Source organism: Dendronephthya gigantea, unplaced genomic scaffold, assembly GCF_004324835.1.
Source record: "Dendronephthya gigantea isolate DGI-Jeju-01 unplaced genomic scaffold, DenGig_1.0 000057F, whole genome shotgun sequence".
Taxonomy (NCBI): domain Eukaryota; kingdom Metazoa; phylum Cnidaria; class Anthozoa; order Malacalcyonacea; family Nephtheidae; genus Dendronephthya; species Dendronephthya gigantea.
The window spans coordinates 802,975-823,565 of record NW_021163067.1 but is presented as its reverse complement, the minus strand read 5'-3'; the positions used below and the strand labels follow the sequence as shown (position 1 = coordinate 823,565).

Genomic DNA, 20,591 nt, shown 5'->3' with positions numbered 1-20,591 from the left:
ACTTCACTTAAATGTCATATAAATGGCCCCATAAGTTGCAAAGTGGTATGCGTGCTTGTCAATGTTTGTCAATATACATAATTCTTCAGAGAGCTAAAGAATTCGGTAAATATTCCAAAACATCGCCGTAAGATTAGATCATTTGACGCATCTTGAACTATTTTGGGAATGGATGTAGCCGTAGCTTAAGTTAAGTACCGTGAAAAATCTCTTCAGTTTTGATATCAGTTGATATTCAATGGCTACTTGTCCTTCTACTAATATAGTTGTTTGTGTTTGGTGACTCGTTACGGGCTTATAATTGCTAAATCGCCTGTGTTGGCGACGATCATTGTTTGAGGCCGGGTAGCTTGTCGGAAATTTGACAAGCAAGACAAAGAAAATCAAGTTGGTATAAAATTGTGGTTTATCGCCTCGTTTGAGTCAAGACACTCAACACACGATTTAGCCATATCCAGATAGCGACTCGACTTAGACAACTGATGAATGGTGCGTGGTATTCAATCAAACAACAAGAGTTATGCTATGACTAAGATTAATTAAATTACTGACACTATATATTAGTCAACGAGAGCAGTATTCATTTCCACTACAGTAATCCTTGTTTGATTTTGGATTGTGTGGTAATAACAGGATTGTGTTCTGAGCACCATTGGCAGTTTACATGCCAAGTATACACTTAGACGGGATTAAACACCGTGTGCTTATATCACGAATATATATAGTGGGATATCCGTTTTGAAATAGCTCATAACGCAACACGAGTTTGGCAGCATATCAAACAGTTTAAAGCAATGTGGAAACACGAAGTTAGTTTGCTGTTCGTAACTTTGATTCAATGTGCACAGATTTCAAAAGGTGAGCCTTTGGTATCAATATTATATGTAAAAATCTCTAGATCTTTAGGAATTTCGAGAGGCTTAAGCCATGGTGTAATTAGGTTGCAATTATTTTAAACGCTTATATATACACCTGTGTTTAATTCCGTGAAGTTTTACGATCCGGATTTTCGCCGTACAAGATGGCATGACGAATCCTATCTTCATGGCAGCTGTGCAGTTTAACCTTTTGAAAACTTTGAAAACAGGATTGAATTGTAGTGTTCATTAGTGCTATATAGATTAAAGGATTTATTGTGCAATTGAAGTGACATAAATAATTTGGTTTTAATCCTGTGGAATGTACACCGGTTGTATAAAGCGTGCTTCAAGCTGAACTCGAACTGCATGTTGACGCCAAATGTCGCTAGATCCTTCTCATCCTTGTTCGTGTCCATTGCATACTATTATAGTGTTTCTCGCTGTAAGGGTGTCTGCAGACTGCAGTGAGATTCCCTTCTCGTACGGTATTTATCTCGGCCACCGTGATGATCTAAAAAATAGACTTGACACTTAGCGCTGGCTAAATTATTCGAACTTGCGTGAGGCGCGATGAAATGAACTAGTTGACTAAGTTGAGACCTGGTTTTCCCAAAGACTTTTTTCCTCTCATTGTGGCTCACGTCACAACTCTTTACCCTTGACAGGAAAAACGACGATGATCGTCGGAACTTTTGATTTGAATCTGACCTATGCAAGTGATTTATAAAAACGACTTCTCCATGCAGTAAACGTGTTTTGATCGTTTTTTTTCCTTTTTATGAAACCAATATACAAAAGGTTCATTTATATGTTTCGTAATGCACGAGGTTCATTTATATGTTTGATGAGGGTTGCGGTAAGGGTGAAACTATATTACCTGCAGTTGGCCAACAGTAACAATGCAAACCATGAGTGGGTCATTAGGTGTTATATGGCTTAAATGTGAACAGTGTTGATCCAATTGATTTCCTGAATAGATCCTCTATACGGGTTGCTCAACATGCAGATTCTAAACTTCTATAATGAAGACCTCATTCACGGTCAAAATCAAATGCAGTATTACCTGTTTATGCCGTGTTCACAAGTTGCTCATTTCACTCATCTGCGAACCACGCAGTTAGATAAGCAGGTCTGATTGTAAGCGCACAAAACTTTTTTAAATCAAAATTCTCGTTCCGTGTCTGTATAAAATGTAATAATTATCAAGTTATTAACATCTGTATGGTAAAATATGTCGCTAAGCTAACCAATTACGCTTAACAATATTCATGCAATTTGGTATGCTATGTCAGTGTTTTGTTTTGAGCCAAATTGAAGAAATTTGTTGGAATCTTGAATGAAAACGTGAGGTCAAGTGCCAGCCCAATATATTTGCTGTTTTAGCGCTAAAAGGAATTTTGTCAGTATCACTGTTTGAAAATGAGTCGCTTACAATTGCCAGAATTTACCATACGTCGCAGATATTTATCACGGACGGAAAACTGGAATCGTATATAAGGCTTTCATCGGAAGATCTCATCAGATTTTTAAAGCATGTACCTCGGGACCCTCTGAAAGACGTTTTTATATTTTGGAATTATAATTTATTACAGAATTCAGAAGAGTATATTGTACTTCGTTCCTTCGTCTTTATAAACACAACAGGTGTTGACGTTTTCCACGAGATCGACGAAGGCATGACTGCATGAGACAATGAGACATACATAAATAAGGTTCTGTCTTCGTTCTCCTGAATAACTTCAACACATTAATCTAGAATTCGGGTTAAGGTATTTAGTACATGAAACACGCGATTAGTCACGAGTACTTGTTTTCGCAACTTATTGAATGCAAATTCAAGTCATTGAGTGCATGATTTTATTTGTTGCCATGTCATTTATACTAAATTAAAATGCAAGCAAATATGGGCTGAACGATAAGAAAACCATGAAAAAATGTCGATTTATATAATTTTAAACAACATTATACAATCATGGGAACTCGGAATATTATATGCGCGCAAATGACGTCGGAAGAGGAATTAAACGTGTCAAGCTGTTAAGTAATACAAATTTGATTTGCAAGTTAAGAATCACGCTCGGTATAAACAAGACAGTCTGGGATAACGTTGTCTTAACAGACCTGTATAGACTTTTGTGTAGGTAATAAATAAGAGTGCTCTTTAAAATACAACTGTATTTCACAAACAGAACTTTCTCTCTCAAGCAGAACTCCTATTTGCAATGCTTGTCACCACTCATTTGTTGAAAGATGTTCTTATATAGACAACATGAGCATAATGCATTTCGATACGACATATACAACACAAAACGTACTATAGCCCCATTTACACTACACTCGATTTATTGGCACGGCACGGCTAAAATGGGTACCGCGTGCCCGGCCTTTGTATTGGTAGCCTGCATGATCAGTAATAAAATTAGGCACGGGTACCCATTTTAGCCATTCCGTGTCAATAAATTGGCTGTAGTGTAAACGGGGCTTATATGTGTGTTTCCAATATCACTTATAAATTCGTTATTATAGATGGCCATAATTTCAAACGGAAAGCAGTACATAATAAGTTCACGTCTGAATACTTCGGAATTTTGTATATATTAATTGATTTTATATCACTGAGATATTTCAAACTAATCTCTCTCAATGCAGAGATATTCCTCTAAAGTATATTTGACGTCATTAAAATGATTTATGTTTTAACTTGTCATCAAATGTGGCATAAAAACGGCCTGAAATAGACTAAAAAGTTCTCGACGTTTCGACCTAAGCCTAAGGGCTTTCGTGAGGGGATTTATTTACCGGTCATCTACCACTGCATGCTTATTGCTCAATAAAAGTTTAGATTTGAGTCTAGACACTAAAGAGTTTAGCCACTAAAATTTGCTCTATACTCAGAAGCCATTTTCAGAAGTCATTCATTAGTTGTGAACGTACCGCCTGCGATTGCCAGTTAGGTTATGTGAAACAGTATTCTTCTAGTAGGAGCACAGAGGTGCCAGACATGAAAATCTACTTTAAATCTTTCGGAAATTGCAGCCCAATCAATGTCTGTCAGCGTTCTTTGATAATCCAAACCGTGACAAATTACATGTATATTATTTAGAATGGAACAAAAGCTACATACATATATATATTTTCGTACAATAGATAAATTCCGAAGAAAAGTTTGAAAACATTAATGTGTCAACGGTAATCTTGGGTTTAATATGACACGCGTGGAGAGTCCAGGGGGGGTGTGTGGGGTGTGGGGGGGTTTGGGTTGGCACGCAAAAGCGAAACATAGAAATCAGCGTTAGCTTGGTTTTCAATATATGCGTTTGCTTCATAATGGTAATTGAATGGAGTGCAATTTAGTGTGAAATCAAACGCGCGTGATCACAAAATTACAGATTAGTAGTAACAACGATTTATATTGGCTGAAAAAACCGTAAGCGGTGTAAAATGTGAGTAATTTTCATTTATTTTTGTCAAGAAATTTTGCGGGGCGTTTAAAAATTCAAAATAAAAATTTTGTGCCATTTCCCCCTGTAATTTGATTCGATAGTTACACTGAAACACTAAATCTGATTGATTATTGTGGTGCAGAGCTTCAATAAATTTTGTGATTAATGCTCAAAAATATTCCGATTTGGGAATTAATCACACTATTTTTAACCAATCAGGTTGCAAGAAACATCACTGATTTCAAAATTAATATAATAAAAAATAGCAACTGCACTTATATAGTGGATTGCAATTTGATGTGAAATCAAACGCGTGATTACAAGTTTGATTTTGTTTGAATCACAAGTTTGATTTCACACCAAAACTCCACGACACGAAATGCAATTTCTACTTTATTATATTCGTTTTGAAATTACACAAAAAATTAAACAAATTCAAAACGATTTAGTTGCTGAAAGAACTGTAAACGGTGTAAAATGCGGAGTAATTTTCATCGGTGCAAAAAACACCATTGATTTCAAAATGAATATAATAAATGTGTATATATGCAACTTATATCATCGACATATTTCAGGCTGACCCCAATCAATTCAGTAACTGTGGATTATAGCTATTTCATGTGGAGTGCTTTTTACTCTGCTTTGGAGCAAGCGATCATTTATCCTGTCAATCTACTTAAAAGGTTGCACGCGAAAAAATCTCTAAAAATAGGTCTCTAAAACGGTCTTTCTTTTTAAAACGGCGAACAGAATTCTATATATGGCAGTAAATTTGGTAGTGTCATTATATATTTAATGTGTTAATTTTTAGTGGTCATACTGATATATTAAATAATTGACAATTGTCTGCGAAAACCAAGGAATAGATTTTGATTGAAGAAAGAGAGGGGAGAAGACTTGGGGATGAAATCGTCGCATCGCATCGCATCGTAAAAAGTCAATTGACATTCTGCGTACAGTGCATGCGTAAGCAAATTTAATTCAATTATATAGGAAACGATTAATTTGTTGCATGCATTTCATGCGTCCATGATGGATGGAGGTGAATTTTGCTACTCTCTATTTTTAATGCATTTGACACATGAAGAGCTTGATGGTATTACTTTAATCGGCTTAGTAAGCACTTAACCGTTGCTGAGTGGATTATTGTACTTATGTCTCTTGAATGCGTATACTAACTTCATCAGTTAATTGAGAAATGACAGAGATTAAATTTATCGAGCTATACATAAATAATTCATAATCATCCATGACGGCTGACTTTTCCTTGCACATACAGGACCAACGCGCAGAGCTCCCCGTTGAGCCTCGTGATGATCATTTTCAATTATTTTAATCCTTGCTGTACTGTAATTTATAGAAACATGTCGCGGAAACACACGGGAGCTCGTATTACCGACAGGAACGTGCAGACTGTACACACTTTTCAGTCCTCAGCTTTGAATTTAAATAAGCCGGTGAATTTCCTGTTGAATTTTGAAGTGTTTCATACTATATCAGTAAACAAAGCTTGGTATAGAATTCGGTTTTCTGTAAGAACCGACGAAATGTGATTGGGGTTAATAAAACCGTCTTTGACCTACGTTGGATATTGCCTGCATGTTTTAGGCCTGCGCCGCAAGAAGCAGGAGTGTTGAAAAATGTATAAATATAAAATAATCTTTGAGTTTGCAAGGTAACCGCAACCAGGATTTTAAGTTGAACACTCGAGCTTAAACCGTATGGCATTATTATCAATGAAATTAAGGCATCCAATCATAATAATGCACGAAGTCGAAGTTTAGCATATTGCCTTGCGGTTTTGTATTCTTTAACTTAACTGCCGAGTATTTTGACACAGATGTCAAGTACATATAGTGAATTGTAAAATACTATAAATTAGATTGTATTGATTATTTTGAAGATTGTGTATTTTGTTTTGTTTAATAGCAGAGAGTCCATATTATTTATTCTTAAAACAGTTTAGTTGCTAAACTGTAAAGCAACTAACTGTTTTAAGATTAAATAAATAAATATCGCCCTACGAAAACCAATTTTCGGACTCTATACAAATTAGATTTTTACATTGCTTAACCTAATTGTATAATATATTATATACATTATTATTTATTTACGCACTGGTTAAATATAGCGCAATCACGGTTTTTGTCACTCGCTGTATTTTTGCATTCAAAAATCGTGCCATTGATCTCTGTACACATGCATTAAATCAAACAAATTACTTCTGCATGATTGGCTGGTTTGTACATACGATTTTTATTCCTGCACTCCTTGTGAAGAATCACAAACTCAAACGTTCGCTTCGCTCAGTTTTGCGATACTTTACTCGTGCATAAAAATCTCAGTTTTGCATAAAAATTAAATTATGATATTGAATTGTTTTCGCCAGTCGCAAATGTCATTATAACCGACATCCGAAGAAAGAGTATAAACACGCATGTATAAACGATATAAACGGTTTCAATTTCAAAATTCTCTACTTTCTAAGTATTACCCAAGTTAATTTGGTAATCGCGTAAATAAAGAAATCGATGCATGCAAATTGCAAAGATGAAAGATAGACGAGATTTTAGCGTTGAGGTTTGTGAAGTGTTGAATTCTAGACATAATTGCAACCGTTTTTAAAAAAAACAGGAAATAAAAAAAAAATTATTAAGCGGTTATGTTGGCAGAATTTGGGTGAGTCCGGAATCAACGGCTCACGAACTGCAAGAGTAATTCAAGCTAAAAGAACAATTAGCTAATATCTGCATGGCGTTATTACATAATAGAGTAGGAAAATATCCAGGCTACCTTGGTGGGTCGGTGTTGTTGGGCCATTGTGTATCGCAACGCGCTCTGTTTGCGTAATATGAGTTGAAAATTCGCCTAGGTTTTGTTTTGTTTTCCATTTTTTAAATTATTTTTCGTCGTCGCAAGTGTGTTTTGGCGCGAAATATACTGGTATTTGAAAAGTGTATGTGACCGTATTTATCTACGTCACAGTTTTGTGTCCTATTACGCCGTTTAACAAGATGTGGTCGTGTATGGGCGGTTTGCACAGGATTGAAGATTTAATATAAGCGCGAATTCCAAAGTGTAAGACAAAGTGAACGTATCATGCGGTTTATTTACATTTTGAAACAATTGAACTTCTACACTTTTCACTGTCGCGATCTGAATGTCGCGATCGAACAACATTTAGGTTCGCAAGGCATCTAAATTAAATGAGTATGAACTGTATTGTTTATGTTCAGAAGCTTTATATTAAAGACTGGCACGTGCGCGGCACGCCGAAGTTAACGCCAGAGCAGGCGTCTTGTTAAATCTAGAAAGTATGCCTGCATGAAGTGTTATAATAGCTAAAGTTAGCAGATCTGATCGTGTATAAAAAATTAAACTTAGCAGATGTCTATTAGTAATCGCGTAATTGCACGCATCGTCGAGGGCACCCTCGCGGACACATCGTGTGTAAAAAGTTGATGGGAAACGGTGTTTTTTGCGAGGGAAAAATAACCGTCCGCACGTCTTTCAATTCTCAAAGGATCTTAGATGATTATAGACACGATTAATGTTGGACTTTAATTTTCCAAACAGAGTTCGGCTTTGACCACCATAGCGACTGACCCCGTTGAGCTCTTCGAGTGTAACATTCGAAGTCTGACCTACTTTAGTTATTTTTTTGTGAATCAACGTTTTGAGCTCTCAAACTACATACCGTACCAAATTATTTCACTATAGCGTGGATATATAGCGTGCGCGTATACGCCTAGAACATTTTCAAGTGTTTCCATGCAAGGTTTCTTGAGAACGGCTAAAATTTATTGCATTTTTGTCCTTCTTTGATGGGTGATGGCAGAATTTTAGGTGAATGGGGTAAGTACTAATAAACTTGAAAGCTTCCGTTGAGTTTTTTATCCGACTTAAAGCTTTATTTTTTCTTTTTATAGTAATGTAATAAATTTGAGTGAAGCGACTTGACCTGATGATGACTATAGGAAATATTAGCAAAATTATACCTTTTATGATCACGCTTAAGGGTCTAGATAAATCCAGAAGCACACGTCGTTTTCATTTCAAACGGTATGACGTTTGTTTTAGATGAAAGTTATCCAAACAGGAAAAAAAATGGAGAAAAGCAGTCTTCATGTCAAGGTATAGAATTTTGTCGCAACTCAAGATTCAAGTCCTAACGGAAGAAGTAAAAGAAGCCGCGGATACATCCAGAGAAGCCTGGGCAGAAAGAAGACTAATTAACTGATGCTTCATTTTATTAGTATATATAAAACTTATTTGTGGCCGAATTTCTTTTGCATGGAATTGGGAAAATAATAAAATTGAATTGAAAATGTTGGAGTTTTTAAAAATATGAAGAAAATGCTTAAAGTTAAAGAAGTGAGAGGCTCAAGAGACCACATACTTATTAGAGGCTCAGAAGAATAACCACAGCAGTGCATGTAATTGTTGATTTAGAAACTTAGAAAAACATTACTAATTATGCAGCTCCCCTTATTGTTGTACAAAGGAGTGTGAATTTATTCTTGCTCAATTGTAAAATTATATGTAATTCAATATGCTTGCCAAAAAGTTTGACTTTTACGTTCAATGAATCGTTGTATTTAAATAGTTCTTCATCTCTCCAAAAATGCTTTTAGAGTTCCTATCTTTTCAGATTCCATATTGCCTTAACTTTGATCAATCATGCATGCATGTCTAAAACTATTACTACTCTTGAAAGAGACCGTATGGCAGATCCTTAGGAAATGGGCTGAATCACCATAACCATTTCTAATTATTTGGGCATTATCTACATACTTTTTCTCTGTATTTCTACTCTCAGGATCAGTGCTAAGGAAAAAGTGATCGTTGCATTCCATAAGATATGGTGATACGTATTATATACAGGTGTCGATGCTGAGTGCTTTAGATTATTCCAATGAAATGATTATGATTCACGGAAGCCTTTTCTCATTTTCCATAGTTCCCCGACACCGCGTTTCTCCGATTCCCAAATTCCTCAATTCCCATTTCTTCCTTTAAACTAAATCCACGTATGGTACTGAAATACTGCAACATCGATCCCTAGCTAGTTTAGTGCGTGCATACTAATATAATAGACAGATTTACGGTTGCGTGAAAGCGAATAAAAGGTGTAGCGTACGTACTCAAATAAGCCGATCACGTAATTCATTGCCCATTTTAATGCCGGCCTTTTCATGCTAAATCTGCCTGGTAAACAACATGGAAAACTATCTAATTTTTGCACGAGAATAAGCGTGAAGTACAATATGTTTTTACAACAGCCAGTTTACAATATGTTTTTACAACCAGTTTACAATTTAAATAATCTTATAGACAGTAAACCATTTTGCTAACTGAAAAGTATATTGACAAATAACAACGGCTGACCGAGTGCCATTGCCTGAAAGAGCTGCTTAATATCTATCACTTTATCTGCCCAGTATTTAGGAAGAAAGAGATTCAGGGTATCACAGGTCGTAACATGCACTGCCCGTCGCCCAAAAATATACCGAGATTAAAAAATATTGAACTTTTGATTTTTCAAACTAGGTGAAAATGGGACATGCGCTGTAAATGAGTTTACTTGCAAGGATGGGGAATGTATTTTGTCCAAATGGGAATGCGACGGTGAACCAGATTGTTCAGACCATTCAGATGAGAAAGATTGTGGTGAGTTGCCTGCTTCTGTACCTATTATAACTTCCAGGAAACCTGGATTTGAAAGATACGGTCTTATTAATGGTCTTTTTAATGCATGGTAGAAACAGTACCAATTTGATTGATTATAGGTACCAGAGATTAATTTTTTTGACGACTTTTTAATTTGTTAAAAAATAACTTAAAACTTGCTTGAAACAGCAAATTTTTTATGCTTGTTGGAATAGACCAAAATGAAATGAATCTGAGAATGTTTTAACATGTTTTTACAGAGCACAAATTGCAAATTTAAAAGTGGAATATTTACTTTATATTTACAAAGATGATCGATCCCATTAATTGAGCGACCTTAGAGCAGTTAATTAGTTCTATTTACAATAAGGATGTAGTCTACCTGATTATTCACATGCATGTTTCTTTTATTTCGTGGGCTGGTTGTTGAAAGCTAGAGGTACAAGCGCTACCCTGAGGTTAAATTTTACTCCGTTAACGTTGTTTTTGGTTGTGTGCTTCTGCAGCGTTGTTCTTTTAAAAACTTTACAAGACTGCTAATGAATTAGAAAATATTTTTTGAACAAACATTCAGCTTTATAAGACAGTCGGGCAGAACTGAATTAGCTGATCCTGTCTATTATGACCGCTTATAGTTTGAGAAGGAGAAGACGCAATTATTCAATTGGTAATTTCGAATCTATCATCACCAGAAATTCAGGACATCATTAATTATCATAATGTCAGGATTTTGCAATCAAAGATGGCTGCCTTGTTAGAATAGAGTTCAATGGTATTAACCTAAAACAACTCGGCGCCATTTTGAAAAAAAATTATATTATCGTGTAATAATTATTGTCGTTCAACTATGCAATCAGAGGCCAGAATTTTCAGTAATAAATAATGTGCATAATTTCCTTAGACAGTTACCCCACATGTTCTTCAAGTCAATTCCAGTGCAACATAACAAAGGATTGTGTAGATGAAGATTGGAGATGCGATGGTGATATCGATTGTGGTGACTCCACTGACGAAAGGAACTGTTGTGAGTGTTTATTATCTGTTTCATTACCAAAACCCATGTAGCTATATATCACTACAGGAATAGTTTGATCATAGTTTTAAAATTTATGTTATATCTATGAGCGTGATTGTGCGGAAGGAATAAATGAACACGAAGTTAGCCATACGAATGAGTTTTATGATTAAAGGCTTGTGCGCATATTATCCTATATTAAAATCCCCGGGCGGAATTATTACCCTCGCACCGGCTCGGGGATCAGACTGTTAGTGTATGACAAAATAACAATAATATTTGCATGGATCGTGGATCAGTGCAATGGTATACTGTATTAAAATCAGGAAAACTCCAACAAAAGCAGCAAGATCATAGAGCGGTAGAAACTTGGAGGATTGTTTCCGTCATGCAACTCTGAGCTCTACATTTTGAATAAGCTGCCAAGATGATACCTTGGAAGTAACTTGATTTTTAATATAAAACTTGGAAACACCATATTAATATATCTTTCTTTATAGACAACACTCCATGCACTGATGAAGACTACCGTTGTAAAAACGGTAAGTGCGTCCCAGAGGCTTTCCGATGCGATGGAGTAGATGACTGTGAGGATTTCTCAGATGAAGCTTTATGCGGTGAGGCTTAAAAAATCGTGAATTGTACTAAAAAAATGCTTGCTAAATTCATTAAAAGCTATTTTTATAAACATGTTATTCAAAAAAGAGCAAGAGGCCTGTTTCGAGTTACGTGTACGCGAGGCTAGTCAGATTTTCTCGGCTGAATTTAAAGTTTGTTTTATTTTCTCACTTTTTTGCTGGACCTGTTGCGAGCTACGCAACAAAAACAAAGTTTTTCGCGTCAAGTTTAGAAATATAAAAGTGATTTTGAATTTTTGACAGCAGAAAACCTTACTAGCCTCGTTCTCGCGTAACTCGTAACAGGCCTCTTGCCCTGTTTGGAATAGGTCTATTGGAAGGAATATGGCAATAAAAACTAGTATTTCTGTTTTGTTGAAAAGGAAATTTACACTTCTTATAGAACCTTTTTACAAAATTTGTTTATCTTCGTTTCTTTGCAAGATATTGGCGATCAAAAACATCGGATATCGAGATTTAGTATTTTTGCACAAGTGAATATAAAAAATCCTATATTCTGATTGGTCATGTTTGACGTATTATGCTGATTTCAAAATGGCTGGTAGCTGTTTTATGGACGTTTTTTACAAAGAGATAAGCGAACAAATACAGTTCTTGTCTCAATTCACTTGTGCAAAAATACTAAAACGATTATTCGCCTTAGGCCCGGTGATTATCGGGGAAAACACTAAACTGTTTCTGGCTTGAATTTGAATTTGAAGTGTGTATAATTCCACTCAAAATTAAGACCCTTCAGTAAACCCTTGGAATTTAAATGCATCGAGTGAAGTGCCAAAAATCACAATTGATTTACCCTTACCTATTCCCGGCATCACCATCGTATACACATTAACCACGCTCACTCTTGTCAGCTACCTCCGTAGCTCAGTGGCAATAGCATTACACCGGTGTACGCCGGCATCGCTAGAGCGTAGGTTAGATTCCTGCCGGAGGACGTAGGGTTGACTCATTTTTCTTTCCTTTCCTTCCTTCATGTGCAATTGTAATACCATGAAATTATTATGGGACAAAATTACATCAATATATAAAAGGTTACATGGTAATATGTTTAGGGCGTACAACATTACACTTAACATTTATATAGCCATATTTGGTCTTTCGTTGAATAAACTTTGGTTACATATAAATCTATGGAATTTATAGAAATAAAGCTATTTGCAGTCTATCGATCATCAGAATATGATAGAGCATAGTTTAACGCTAACGTGCAATCTGATTGGCTTTCAAGACAGATATTAGCTCATTCATATCTGTCTAGCAGAAAAACGCAAACAAAATGGCGGCAAGATAATAATGTAAACTTTTATTCAATTTTTTTATAAAATACAATTGCAAATCTCGCTTAAAAGGTAACTTACAATTAGCTACTTGAGGTTACATTTTTTACAAAGAGCTAAACTAGATTTCACACTACACAATATATTTTACAATTCAGATTTTCATCAAATCAGGACTAGACCATTCTTACAGCCATCTTTGATTGCGAAATCCTGGCATTATGAACTTTAATGATAATTAATGTCCCGAATTTCTGGTTATGGTTAAAACGAAAAAAACACGATACGGGATTTAATTATTCAATTTTTAAAAAGTGTATTCACTATTGTTCAAATTACGAATGAATTTGAAAGTTGTTTTTATCCAGCGCTTGTGTAAAAAACAGTTATTCTGCTTACCCTCCCCCCCTTATATGACTAACTTTAATAGCTAACTCGGCGCTGCGCGCCTCAGCGGCTATTAGGGAGATTTAGCATGAGGACGTGAACGTCAAAGACGACGTGAAAATGGCGAGTAAATGGCGTGATGCGCCCAAATATGGACATGCCACGCCATTTACTCGCAATTTTCACGTCGTCTTTGACGTTCACGTCCTCATGCTAAATCTCCCTATTATCAGCGCATATACGACTCGAGTTCGCAGAATAACTCTTAAATATAGCAATATTTACTCCCTCCCCCCTTAACGATGTTCCTATATACCTGGGCAGGGGTCCGATATTTTATGCAGCAGAAAAATGTCACAGAAATAGCATAGAATCTCCATCGTGTAGAACGTTTGTTACGAAGGCTTTTCGAAATTTTGGAATTTAGAGTAAGGCAAATGCGCACGAATGTATATGAACTGTATATAAATTAAGGCCTCGTTACCATGTAGTCAGATACAAGTGTAACCGGTAAATCTTTAGTAGTTGGGCGGAGCATTCTTTCCCACATATCTAGCTGTAGCAAAGATTACTTTTCACGCGTACCTACGAAACGTCTTTCTGCGTGAGTGATCTGAGATGTGCATGATTCTCACTTAAAATGAAGATCCTTAAACCCTTTAGAAACTTCTCCTACAATTGCCACAAAAACTTCATTAATTCACCTTCTTTCTGAGTATTTTTACTGTCTGATTTATTTATTTATTTATTTATTAGTCGATTATTTATACAGGCTAAAATCACTTCAGTTCATTTAAGAACTGTTATGCCGAGTATGTTATATAAAAAGTGGAGTAAATTTTTAATTTTAGAATTTTATTTTGCAAAATATAGCATTTAGCGGATTTGAAATTCGAAATTGGGATATGAATATTTGATACATCTGTTTTAGATACAATTATTAGGCGTTGTCAAGTAAGCGAGTTCCGATGTGATTCACAAAACTGTATTCCCCTTGATTGGCAATGTGATGGATTTTCAGATTGTAACAATGGCAAAGATGAAGACGGCTGTGTAGATAGTACGTAAGAATAGTACTAGAAGTACATGCATGCAAACCCCCCTCGCCTATTAACGTATATTTCCAACAGTGAAATATATATATGCAATGTTCGCTGAAACTCTGGTTTCACCAGGTCGTAAACTCACGCATGCGCACAACTGATAATTTTGCACTTGCATTTCCGTGCGTAATAAAAATTCCCTGGGCGGAATTAGTACCCCCGGCTCGGGCACATTGCCTTTCATTTAAGGCTACTTCCTATTACCTGCGAAGGGAGGCGGTCCTATTGACCATTGGGTTAATGAAAGGGACTCGGTAAAGTGTGGTGGTAAAAATTATCAACTTAAATAACAATAAATTATTCAGTAGAACTGTTTATCCATACATATAGCTACGTCTTTGGCCATTTAGTCCTGCCCGACGGATTTACAAACTATTGAACTAATTATTAGAAAAGAAATCAGTTGGGTAGAACTGAATATATGAATAAACACCCTACTAATTAGAGATTGCCAGACGGAAAACGGATTCTTATTATAAATATGAGAGCCCAACATATAACATTTAAGAAAGCCATCAAAACAATTTAAAGTTTAAAAGTAAATATATTTGTAACGTTTCGTCTTTAACCTAAGACATCTTCAGACAAGTGATATAAAATTACATGAGATTTGAATAATTCAATTCGATCATGTAATTTTATATCACTTGTCTGAAGATGCCTTAGGTTAAAGACGAAACGTTACAAATATATTTACTTTTAAGCTTTAAATTGTTTTGATGGCTCTCATATTTATAATAAGAGCCCTACTAATTAGTATTCTAACGCCACGGCCTTTCGTGATCTTAATTGCATTGATCCTTATATTCAGAATGTCTTTCGCATGAGTGGAAATGTGACGACGGAAAATGTATATTAGCCAAATATAGATGTGATGGGGATAAAGACTGTAAAGACAGGTCGGACGAGCTCGGATGCGGTTAGTAACTGCATATAAATATATAGGAAAATACATACATAGATACGGACGTCTGACGGATACCTATAGCAGAAGCGTGACCTGTATGATAAATTTAAGATGGTTCAGGAGCAGAGCAAGTACCTTGGAGTGATAACAGAACATCAATGTTTTCGCGGTTTACTGCGTCGCTTTAAATCTCTTCCGATTGAAAAAACGAAACATTTTCAAGGAAATGTGCAATTTTGTGTGGAGTGACCACTCGGTTGTCTCAGCTAGGGCGTTTGTTCCCCCAAATAGACTGTTTTTTAACGTCTCTTTTGAGTACCGGATAATCTTTTCCAAAAGATGGAAACATCAATATGATTTATGACTACAGCGTGTGCAACGTGGTACAGTAAATATATGTATATCTAATCCCCGTGAGCACAAAAATTCTTATATATTGTATATGTATATATATATGATATGAGCTATTCTGATATCAGCTCATATCTGGCTAGTAGAGAAAACAAGATGGCGGCCGAAAAATCCCGATGTTTTTAAATATATATATGCATGTATTTGCAGGAAATGAAACTGCGATTTGCAGTTTGAAATCTCATTTTAACTGCACTTCGGGCAAGTGTATCTATTCGGATTGGAAGTGTGACGATGAACTGGATTGTGATGATGGCTCGGATGAAAACAATTGTGGTTAGTCTTTTTTTCACAGTTAAAATGACTTTTCTCATAGTTGAAAGTTTTTTCACTGGTGGATCTAGCATTGTTCAAAATTTTAAAAAGCCTCTGGACGAAATCAATTAACTATATATATATATATATATATTATATATATTATATATATATTATATATATATATATATATATATATATATAGTTGACTGTTAACCATTATCTTCCTATAACTATCTTCCTATTGTTACGTACATATATAGTTACGCAATGTGTAATGTTTCTTGTTTTCTACTAAGTAGAAACTCTATATTAACTATATATTATCATGGTTCAGGATGCCCGTCAAGTGGTAATGTTGACAATAATTGCACTAAACCAACTGAAGCAGGTTTGTTTTAACTTGTGAGTATATATATATATATATATATGCATGTATTAACATACGAATACACTCACGCCAAATATGAGAGAGAGAGTTTATTGAAAAATCACTGCATGAAATCCGTTTTAGTTACATGGTGTTACTGATCGGGTCAAATTTCTTGGAAAAGTGCATCATGCATGTCTCTTTCTGTGTACTTATTATTATTTATTTATCAGTTTAGTACTTGTTATTACTCCGGCGTCAGCGACGGATTTGAAAATTCGCCTCGGTTTTGTTTTGTTTTTGTTTTTTCTATTTTCGTCGTCGCAAGTGTGTTTTGGCGCGAAATATACTAGTATTTGAAATGTATGTGTGTGATCGTATTTATCTACATCACAGTCTTGTCTCCCAAGAGTTGTGGTACACAGCTTTGGCTAATTTTCTGATGCGCGATTCGATTTCGCTCGCATGATACGGTAATTCCTCCAAAAGGAATAAATAAACGGTTCTTTTGATGCTGTTCGATTAAGTTTAGATTTAATTGGGGTAAGAATATATAATACAAGTTGGTCCTATTTTAATAATATATCTGCTACTTCGCCGTTTAACAAGATGTGGTCGTGTTTGAGCGCGTTGACACCTCGCAGTTTGCACAGGATTGAAGATTTAATATAACTATATAAGCACGAATTCCGCAAGGTGTAAGAAAAAGTAAATGTATCATGCGGTTTATTTACATTTTTGAACAATTGAACTTCTTTATAGAAGTACGATGTGCTTCTGAATTTCGCGATCGAATACCATTTAGGTTGGCAAGGCATCTAAATGAGTGCATGTGAACTGTATTGTTTATGTTCAGAAGCTTTATATTGAAGACTGGCACGTGCGCGGCACGCCGGAGTTAACGCCAGAACAGGCGTCTTGTTACCTATAATTTGGACAATCAATAGCTAAGTGTATTCTGATATATATCCTCAGGTCCTCACAATTACCCTAATCAGGCTCAATTACTCTAAATCACCCAAGATGTATTGCGACAAATGTGAATACCAATTGGCCAACGTAGTTATTGCTGAATACCAATTGGCGTACGTAGTTATTGCTATGCACATAGATACCCAGACTGCAGTTGTCTTCATTATAACATGAGTTCAGGGGAGAAACTAGCCCCTGGATTAGGGTTATGAATATTCATATAATTATATAATTATATATATAATTATTTATAAATTTATATATCATTATTTGTATAATTATTATATAATAATCATATAAATATTCATATAAATATGCTGCTCTGCCTGACGGATTTCTCTTAAAAACACGTTGCGTACAGAAAAAATCCGTTGGGCAGGACAGAATATATGATAATAAGAATATTCATCGCCCAATTATATTTGATATAGGCAAAAACTGGTCGCTTGTTTGCATCTTTTTCTCTTACATGTGGACCACTCAGTCGCCCAGCTAGGAATTTGCTCTACAATTTCTTTTTGTAAAATGATCTTTTTTTCCTTAAGTTCAAAAGAATTATACTCATGGATGTCTTCGGACGCAGTTTCGTTGCTATAATGATAAATGTGTCGAAATGGATAAAGTTTGTAATCGAAAAGATGATTGTGGCGACAAATCAGACGAACTTAGATGCCGTAAGTATGGTTAGAGGAGTGACATAGGACAAGTGCTATTTAGGGGACCTTCTCACGATCCCGGTAACCCGGTTACCCGAGATTCAGGTAACAGTGAGCTGATTATCCAGTCTTTGTGAAACCAAACACGTCATTTACTCATTTCACTACCTCATTCAATACCATTTTATATACTCTTCGTTAAATCTCGGATAACCGGGCTGCTATTCTTGATATCATTCAAGATTTGCGATTTTTGTTCGCAATGTTGCGCAATATCAATATCGTACGCAGTCCCCGGTGTTATCTTAGCGCGTCGATAAACCAGTGAACTCTAAAAAGACTGGAACGATAACTTGGCCGCCATCTTTGAAGCCAGCACTGATGGCCGCCATGAAGGCCAAGAGTTGAAATTACACCACCAAAACAACGCCGGTTTTTATACACAAATCCATCTCATGTGATCATGAATAAAAGCTTAAAACAAACATTGACACTTAGATTTTACTAAAAAACAAGTTTTATGAACGTGAAAAGGTGCAAACCTATTTTTTTTGCGAGTTGAAGGCGAAGTTTTTTTTCGGCCCGTTCAAATTCTTTAAATATTTCAATTACAAAGCTGGTACCTCGCCGGTTTTTACAGTAAGATGATGCGGATTACTTAGATCTATCCAAAAAGGGTAAATTCGTTGTTTAAAGTTGAAGTGGTCAAATAAAATTGCACTTTTCTGGCATTTTTTTTGCCAAAAAATACGATTTTTACGGAATTCTCACTCTCCCCAGTTCTTTTGAAGGCTTGATTTGCTCGCGCGGCTGCCGCCTTAATCAGCAAATTATATTCAAATCGGCTTCATCCAATGACTAGTCTTTATTGTTGAGTTATCGTTCCAGTCTTATTAGAGTTCACTGCGATAAACTCGATCCTTTGGAGCTTCGCAATATTTGTTTGCGTGTTGCGCAATATGTCAAGTAAGCTATCGCGACGTCTTACGTCGAATGACGTCGAATGACGCGACGTCTTACTGACAAGAACGGTCAGAATTTTTGACACTATTTCGGTTCGTTATAGTTCTAAATGAATATAAGCTGTTGAAAAAAATAATAAACGTGCTAAATTTCAGCAATTTCAAAACAATTAGGCGACCCATTGGTATGAGCAGAATCGATGCACAGAAGCGACTGTAACCACTGTGAATTTTCAGATCAGTTATATATTCTTTCTGCTTCTACCCAAACACACATACGTTAAAGCGATAAACTTATGCTGGTCAGTTTAGGGCGGGTGTTTTCGTGAGTTTATCGTCTACAAGTCTTCGAAGCGTATACTTTCACCATAAACAAATAGGCTATGATAGGCCTCTATAGATTGCGCTATAGTGAATAAATAATTACTTTAATGTTTGAGATTTTATTTAATAATTTGTGCGAAACTAGCAGTATATAAAGATCATGTATAAGCCTAAAAGTCGCTCTCTGTTACTCAAAAAAGCAAAAGTTGCCCCAGGAAGCTCGATACCATGCAGAACAAATTTGCTCAAAAGTTGTCGAGCCGGCCTAAGAGCGATTTTCCACTAGGCGGAATTTTTCGAATTTTCCGCGTTGCGGATTCCCTTCACCGGTCACAAATAAAAAGAAAATCGAGCGAAAAATTTCGTTAGATGGAAAAATCCCGCCTAGTGGAAAACCGCCTTAACAATTGAAAAGAAAATCAATTCCGAATTCGGAGTTTTGTGCGTGGAGCGGAATTTTTCATTGTCTCCGCTCTTTTTATGCAGAACTAATGTCAGAAAATAAAAATTTCTCTCCGCATACAAAATTACGTCTAATGAAAAACAGGCTTAATACATTGAAATAAACAAATAAAACATGGAAAGATATCTTCGTCGCCATCTTTGATGCCTAAACTGAAGGGTTTTTAAACAGCGTTTTTGAACTTTTGAGACAGAGGTAGAGAATAATTATCTAGGAATGTCTAGAACTATATAAAATACAATCATTTCCTAATTTTTATAAAAGTTGAACAAAAAAGTAAAGAACTCAGTTTTTTGCTTCAATTTCTTGCTTCAACAAAGTTTATAATACAAGTACGATCGTACTCGAAATAACGTGGAAAAACTCGCCCTACGGGCTCGTTTTCCCACTGATTATTTCTCGTTCTCCCAAACTCTCACGCGTGTTTCTATAACTGTATAGAAACACGGAAAATGTTTTCTATTTCTTAAATAGCACTGAGTTAACGGTCCAGGTTTATTACAGTTCACTGGGTTAATGTTGGAAAAACAAAGAAAATTTTTGCTTCGCGCGAAAAATTCCGCCCTGTAAAATATCACTATTCAAGCAGAAGCATACGTTTTAAACATATGTTTAATTTATAGCAACATGGGAGAACCAGACTTCATGTGGCCCGAACCAAGGTGGCTGTGAACACAAGTGTAGCGATGAGGGAGGTGTACCTGAATGCTCCTGTTTTGAAGGGTTCTACCCGGATAAATCCGATTTTAAACGTTGCGTAGGTAAGAAGATTTATTATATACCATTTTGTCAAAGTTTGGTGTTCGTAGCGTTTCATTGGTTGAGAACGAATCACACGAGAGTGACGAAATTTTGATGTCGCCAACACGACGCCCTGC

General features: G+C 35.8%; 1 protein-coding gene across 1 annotated transcript in view; it reads left to right on the top strand.

Annotated features, from left to right (window-relative positions):
* The first annotated feature begins 97 nt into the window (after positions 1-97).
* Positions 98-20,591, top strand: part of LOC114529534 (low-density lipoprotein receptor-related protein 4-like) — a 42,557-nt gene continuing 22,063 nt past the window's right edge. Inside the window, exons 1-10 of the mRNA XM_028551352.1 lie at positions 98-858; positions 9,854-9,973; positions 10,875-10,997; positions 11,489-11,605; positions 14,222-14,350; positions 15,205-15,312; positions 15,862-15,987; positions 16,304-16,357; positions 17,854-17,982; positions 20,337-20,474. Of these exons, the coding sequence (XP_028407153.1) occupies positions 795-858; positions 9,854-9,973; positions 10,875-10,997; positions 11,489-11,605; positions 14,222-14,350; positions 15,205-15,312; positions 15,862-15,987; positions 16,304-16,357; positions 17,854-17,982; positions 20,337-20,474 (1,108 nt within the window). The 5' untranslated portion in view covers positions 98-794. The remainder of the gene's footprint in view (positions 859-9,853; positions 9,974-10,874; positions 10,998-11,488; positions 11,606-14,221; positions 14,351-15,204; positions 15,313-15,861; positions 15,988-16,303; positions 16,358-17,853; positions 17,983-20,336; positions 20,475-20,591) is intronic.